The 7600-nt window shown below is 45.0% G+C and overlaps 1 protein-coding gene across 1 annotated transcript in view; it reads right to left on the bottom strand.

Annotated features, from left to right (window-relative positions):
• Positions 1–2107: 2107 nt before the first annotated feature.
• The window catches only part of ptpn18 (protein tyrosine phosphatase non-receptor type 18), a 13274-nt gene continuing 7781 nt past the window's right edge, over positions 2108–7600 (bottom strand). The window contains 7 exon segments of the mRNA XM_008288858.1: positions 2108–2514; positions 3498–3587; positions 3660–3844; positions 4863–4988; positions 5793–5842; positions 7169–7261; positions 7450–7527. Coding sequence (XP_008287080.1) covers positions 2441–2514; positions 3498–3587; positions 3660–3844; positions 4863–4988; positions 5793–5842; positions 7169–7261; positions 7450–7527 — 696 coding nt within the window. The 3' untranslated portion in view covers positions 2108–2440.

The raw sequence follows: 7600 nt of genomic DNA, 5'->3' as shown, positions 1-7600 counted from the left end.
TCATCCATCCATCCATCCAGACTTGCCTCCATCTCTCTTCAGTCTGTGACTCAGACTAAATCACTGCTAGCAGCACCGCTATCGTCTATATGTTCAGTCTGAAGCTCTTTGTGGTTGTTTTGTGTCACTTTATGATCATTTTGTGTCTCTCTTTCAGTCATTGTGTGTCTTAAACACACACAGTTACAGTTTCTCCCTGTGTGTGTGTGTGTGTGTGTGTGTGTGTGTTACATCAAGACTTTAAAACCTGAAACGTTCTCCTTCAACTTTTTTTATTCTATCTCTACATTTCATCTGATCTCCATGGATTCCTGTGGTCTCTGCTCCACTGGAGGAGCCAACACCCATGACCTGTGTGTGTGTGTGTGTGTGTGTGTGTGTTAGCGTGTGTGTGGATAACTGGTGGCAGTAAGTGGAGTGTGTTTTGTGGCAGAGCAGCAGCACACACACTCAAACACACAGCTGGCAGCAAGAGAGTTGCACTTAGTGGTTTTAGAGAATCAGAGCGAGTGATGGACAAGTGTGTGTGTGTGTGTGTGTGTGTGTGTGTGTGTGTGTGTGTGTGTGTGTCAGGACAGCCCTGTGATTACAGCAAAGCATGATGGGAGTGGTGGAAGGTCCTGCGGTTGCTCAGGATTAACACACTTCCAGCATGTTGCACAGGTTTGTGTGTTGAAGCACGTCTGCTGGTTTTCGTAACCTGACTGAGATCTGATGACATCACTGCCACACACACACACACACACACACACACACACACACACACACACACACAACGTGACTTACATTCACCTATTGGACTTAATCTAACCTTAAACCAAACTTCACTCTAAAGTTTGATGATTTGTTTGATGCAGATTCGTTTGTGTCCCCAGAAGATGGTAAAGCCCCTTCACACAGGTTTATGTCGCACAACACGAGTAATAAATACACACTCACACACTCTATACTTGTGAGGACCCTGACTAGTTAACAAACCTCCGATGGTTCGACCCAAAGTGAGGACCGAACACAACGTCCCTCTACTGACTCTGGTCCTCACAAAGGTAGCCACACCCACACCCACACACACACACACACCTACACACACACACACACACACACACACACACACACTCTGACCACAGCCTGGTTGTGCCAAACTATAAGTGGAACCATCTTCTTCTTCTTCTTCTCTTCATGGCTTCATGCTGACAGACTCTTGCTCTGTGCTGCTGCTGTTTGGTGTCACTCTGCTGCCTCCTGGTGGTCAGCGGTGGAACTGCACGACTCATCCTGCAGAAGCCAGGTTCAGTAAAACCAACGTTTAAACATTTCACACAAATGAGGTGAGTTTGCTCACCATGAGGAGGACGTGTGATGTCTTCTGTTGCCCCTGAAGATGTCATCAGGGCGGGTTGGTCCATTTTTAAATTAAAAATTCAGTTTTCAGACCGGTGGTGTTGCCTTCAAAAGACATGTCTGTAGGGAGGCTCTGATTCAATAATGCCGTCGTCCAGGTGCATTCTGGGAAATGTAGGTTCCACCGCCTTCTTCAAAACACTCTAAGGATCTTCATCTGCTGAGGAAGACCATGAAACATGACCGAAAGCTGCAGAAACAGACCATGTGATGAGACTAAGTGCTTGTTAGACCATGAATTTACTTGCTCACAAGTATTTGAATGCATTTACTCGAGTACTGCGTTTACTCGAGTACAACTTTAAGGCACTTTGAGTATTTACATTTTTATAGCATTTTATGGCACAACTTTTTACTTCACTGCATTCATGTGACAGCTTCAGTTCCAGATTACTTCTACACACATACACGTCACCAAAAACCTGCTTTGTTTGTATTTATTATTATTTATTTATTAATTAAACCGTTTCATTTGTCTTGTTTTGTGGGTCGGTTAAAGAGACGTTTGTAGTTTTGCTCTACAGCCAGGTGATTTTTATTCATTGTCTCGAGAGGAAAGTCCCTCCTCAGCTTTTAAACTCATTTTCTTTCATAATTTAATACATAAACTGTCTCCTAAAGCGGTGCCAGAAATCTGATGAATACTGAGCGAATGGCGTGTTAGCATCAGTTCATCTATCAGCGTCACACATCCACGTGTCCACAGTGACGGTGGAGCAGATCGGTCATTTATTTTGAACATCTGGTTTCATGTGTGTTACAACATGAAGGAATCATATAAACACGAGTGTTTGTATTTCTAGATGACACACAAGGAAGAATCATCATCCAGAGGAAACAGAGGTTTGGGAGGTTAAATATAATTTCCAGTTATGTTCAGTTTCATACAAACAGTATCGAACACGTTTAGCGCAGAGACCTGCCATCCGTTAACATGTGGTGATAAATCAACAACTCAAAACAATCTCTTCCTCTGAAGGCATCGGTTTGGTCCGACTCAGTCCAGCCTGACGCTCCACTGGAAACCAGTGAAACCAGCTCATCTCTCCAGTCGGCTCCACTCGGCCGGAGGGTCTCTGGGTCCTCTGGGCTTCTGGACACGACAGTTAAAGCCTGAAAAGCAGCAGAAGATCCAGGCCAGCGTTTAGTGAACCCTCCAGCTCGCACATTATTTTCACAGCATCGCCGCCCCCGTCCCACCTACACAGTGTTTAGCATTCATACGCCGGACGCATGAGTAACACACCACAGCGTAGTAGTGGGCAGATATTAATACACACCGAGTCCTATTTAAACTCATCCTGTGGAGTATTAATAGCTGAAACGATGAACAGCGTATGGAGGTGATGAATCTTTAATAGCACACGTTGGCCTTCAGCTGCAGGAAAGCAAAGAGGAGTCTGAACTTACAAACGCTGATGAAAGCCGTGCAGCTTAATGCAGAAACTAAGCTGCAATAACCACAAGCACGTGACTGCTCAGTGATTAATGTGGTGACGGATTCGGGTTTGGAAGGTGTCGCTCTGAGAAGTTGCAGCAGCTGTGTGCAGCAAAAACCTGAATATTAACGCACCAGAACGTCAAAACCCAGGACATGATTCCACCAAAACGTCAAAAATCTGCACAATAACGCACCGAAATATCAAAAAACGTGATTATCAGCGCACCATAACATCAAAAAATCTGAATAAAAATCCACTAAAATGTCTAAAACCTGGATATTAGCGCACCCAAATATCCATAAACTGGATATTAAGACAGCAAAGTGTCAAAAACACTGATGTTGGGGTACAGAAGCATAAAAAAAAATGACTTTCATGCACCAAAGTACCAAAAAATAGGACATAAGCACACCAAAAATCAAAAAACCTGAATGAAAACACATCAAAACATCAAAAATGTGGAGATGAATGCACCAAAACTTCTAAAATCTGAATATTAAGACACCAAAAATGAATGAAAACAAACCAAATCATCAAAAATCGATATGATAATGCACCAAATCATCAAAAACTTAGCAGTTTACTGAAACATGAAAAAGCTGGATAGTAGCTCAGCTAAACATCCGTGTGCTGTTCAGGTTCAGGTGTACTGACCGATGCCTCCTGGTGAGCAGAAGCTGGTCACGTTTGAGACTGAAGAGGAGAAATCCTCATAATCGTTGTCAGATGGTGAAAGACGTTCAGCTGGAAGACAAGAGAGTCCGTTTATGTTTCACTTCCCAAACAGCCAACCGTCCTCCACAGTCCTCTTCTCACCTGAAACCAGCTGGTAGTCGAGCACCTCGCTGGGCCCGTGACCGCTCGGCGTTGCGATGTCGTAAACGGGCGTGGTCGACCTCGGGAAGCTGGGAGGCTTCGCTCGCGGTTTGACGGTGCTGTAGATGGGAGCCGCTGATGCTCCGGCCTGTTCGTTGTCATAGTGATGGGAGGAGGGCGTTGTCCTGGAAACATCATCACCCAGTGTGTTAGCTTGTTAGCATGTGAGCATTACGTGTGATTCCTGCATGTTACACAACTATCACGGTTCATTTTAATTTAAATGCAGTTCCAGGTCAGACACCATGTTTGGTTTGAATGTCTGCCATGTAAAATGCTGTAGTTAGCTTTGTTAGCATCGATAGCGCCTTCAGGACTGAGCCGGATCACGTCCAGGTTCACCTTTATCTGTTTACGTGTGTGGACTGTGTTTAGAAATAAACTCCTCGACACAGTGTCAGTGTTAGGCTAGCTATTGTAATCATAGCAAGCTAAGCTAACTATACATAGGGTCAAAGATAATTTATTTAGATTAAATGTTATTCATTTTCTGCAGTGAAGAGCATGTAGCTAGCTAGTACTCAGGTTTTGACAGGCTGCTAGCTGCTGTTAGCAGGCTGCACCAATGATTAGTATTTATTGTCCCGGTCATACGAAGTGCTTCTGTCAGCCAACATGAGTGTTCACACGTCATCTAGAGCTGCTTATTGCAGGACTGCAGCAGCGTGAACATCACCTGCAGTCGCGTTTGTGTTTTCACAACGTTCTGAGGGAAACGTCTGACTGGAAAGTTTTGAATATTCAGTCACAAATAATAGCGTTGAATAACAGTATTGAATATTATTTCATGCCTTTGATTGATTTGATGGATTTTATTTATATATCAGTCTTCTCAGGATTAGTTTTATGTATTGATTTGTCTATTTTAGTCCATCCAATGTAACTTTCATTACTTTGTTTTTATTATTGTCTTATCCTGTTTTGAGTAGTTTTGAATCTGTTTGCTCTTCAGTCCTCTGTCTACCTACATTTATTTATTTATTTCATTTCCTGTGAGCTCATCTGGCGTTTCCTCTTCACGTGCTATTGAGATGTTTTCAGTTCCTCCGTCGCTGTGTTTCTGTCCTTCATGTATACCATGACGGTGGGCTGTGAAGCGCTTTGTGATGCATTTCCTGTGTATAAATAAAGTCTGATTATTACCTGCTTCCGATGCTGGATCGGGGTTTGGCCACCACGGAGTAGGCGGGGCCTGATGGCGGTGGGTGGGGCTGTTTGGGCTTGTTGACCACAGCGTACGTATCGTTCATGTCAACCTGCTTCGACAGCCTGTTCATGGGCAGAGTGAGTGTTAGCGGCTAGCTGAGGCTGCTCACAGGTACAGGTGTTATCCAGGTGTGTTCTGAAGCGACCCTTCATCAGCCTGATGTGTGATGAGGAGCCACACAGATGTGAGCGTCTCCGTCTACATGTGCTCCTCTGTGGGAAAGTCAAGGTTTAGACCGAGGCCAGAGGCCAGCGGGGAGGCTTCATGTCTGATAGCACCCAGCAGATGGTGTGGTGATAAGATGCTAAAGCTAGTTTGTTAGTCGGAGGTGTGATGCTGCTTCACACGCACACGCTGAGCTCTGATTGGCTGCTTCTCCTTCTTGTATTTGAACCACTATACACCTGAATAAAAGAAAAGTCTTCTGTTTTCATCAGCGTCCTCTCCTTGTTTCCTCGCTCTTCTCTCCTTTTCTAATTCCTTCTCATCCTTCCTTCCTTGCCTCCTCTCCTAAACATCCTCCTCCCGTCCTTCCTTTTCCTCTTTCGCTTCCCCTCTGCTGCTTCTTCTATTTCTTCTATTTCTTCTTCTCGTTTCCTCACCTCCTACACCTCCTTCCTCACCTGTTTCCTTCCTATATTTACTCCTCCTCCCCTCCTCGCTCAGCTCAGTTTCCACGGTAACGCGGGAACATATGGGATGGAGGGAAGGAGGAGGTGAGAAAGTGTTAATTTAACACATCAGGGTGAAACATCCATCTGTCTCCTGCACGGACGGACAGACAGTCAACGAATCAGACAGACAGACAGTAAATAAAACAGACAGTAAATGAGACGGACGGACGGACGGACAGGTGTGTGATGTACCTGTTTGTGGAAGAAGCAGCTGTAGAGTTTTTCTTCTCTGTTCTCTTGTGCTGCAGAAACAGAAAACTCAGTTCAGTCTTCTAAAGAGGAACAAACGGATTCAGATATCGATCGATGGACAGAAAACTGATTTACAGGATTCATCGACACCGGACGGGCGTGAGGCCGCGACGACACACCTGGACCAGGACGTCAAGAATCTGAGCTTCAAGCAACGAGGAACAGAAAAGTGTTTCTAAAGGTCCGTTTCCCTTTTTTCTTTCTTTGAGTAATCGAGTCGTCGCTTTGAGCTCCGGTGACATGAAAACTGCTCTCAGAGTCTTTCTGTAAACGACTCGATGAGTGGAAGGAGATAAGAGTCCAATCAGCTCAGAGCTTGTTGGAACATCTGCTTGTTCTAAGGTGAGCTGGATCAGAATTACCTGTCCTGGTCTGAAGGGGACTCGAAGCCGACCTCCCCGTCAGCGGTGCTCCTCCATCGCCTCCGATTCGTCGGGTTTGTCAAACGTCCGTGTAAATGTGTCTGTGAACAAGCTGCTGCTAAACCGTCTGCAGCAGATGATTTACATACAGGAAGTTGGCGCTACTTCCTCCTTGTGCAGCTGCTCCGATTACTTCCTCCATCACACTCACTTCACCATAAAGCAGAACAGAAACTGTAGCTGGGTGGACGATGCGGAGTTCCTCAGCGTCTCTGCAGAGAGCTGGAGCGTTTGACCTCGGACAGGTTTGACCTCCAGGGCGGAAGCTTTAACTTGGATGGAGATAGGTGGAGTTATCGTCCACGAATTGCAACGCTGGCAGTCAGTTTCCTTGAGGTTGGACGTTTTACAAGTTGGTAGTTTTACTTTCAAGTTAAACCCTGGACACGTTGGAAGTTTGATCTCTGACAAGTTGGTAGTTTTACTTGGACATTAAAAGGTTCACCTTGGAAAGATCTGACTTTGATCCTGGACAGGTTGGAAGTTTCACCTCAGATGAGCTTATAGTTTATGTTGAGGTCGAAAGTTTTCCTCAAAATGTAACGTTTTACCTCGACAGGTGGGACATCTTACCTCAGAAAGATGGGAGTTTGATCTTGCACAAGTTGGTAGTTCTACCTCGAGGTTGGAAGTTTTAATTCAGGGGTTGCAAGTTGGACCTCGGACAGGTTAAGAGTTAGAACTTTTAGCTCAAGTCGGAGTTTGACCTTGGATAAGTTTGTAGTTTCACCCCGAGTTGAAAAGTTTTCCCTCAAACATTTTCCTCAGACAGGTTGACCTCGGACAAGTTGTTAGCTTCACCTGGAGGTTTAAAGTTTCTCTTCGAGGATGGAAGTCTCGTCTCTGGCTGGTGGGAAGCTTCACTACAGACGTGATGGAGGGTTAGAGTCGTACCTGAGACACGTTGGAGTAGAGCCGGGAAGGCGACACCTGCAGGAAACGTTCCAACATGGAGATGGCGGCGGTGAAGATGAACTGGTACTGTTCCTGCAACGTTCATGGAACCAACGTTTAAACCAGGAGTTACAGAAATAAAGAGAAAACTATGATTGACCAAGTCAGAGTCCAAACAAGAATATTGTTGAATAAAACTCTAAATCACAACTTAAAGCTGTTCATACTGACGGACAAAGTAGAACAGTCAGGATATAAACGAACAGAACTCTGGTTCTGACCTTCGTCTGCACAGCTGAAGGTCTCTGTCTGCGGAGGTCCAACACGATGTCCATGATGCTGAAATCTGCTGCGACTGCCTGCACAACAACAACAACAACAACACAATGAAACCACAACAACAACAACAACAACAACAACACAATGAAACAA

Source organism: Stegastes partitus, unplaced genomic scaffold (genome assembly GCF_000690725.1).
Source record: "Stegastes partitus isolate 25-593 unplaced genomic scaffold, Stegastes_partitus-1.0.2 Scaffold577, whole genome shotgun sequence".
Lineage (NCBI taxonomy): Eukaryota > Metazoa > Chordata > Actinopteri > Pomacentridae > Stegastes > Stegastes partitus.
This window is presented reverse-complemented; position numbering and strand designations above follow the sequence as displayed.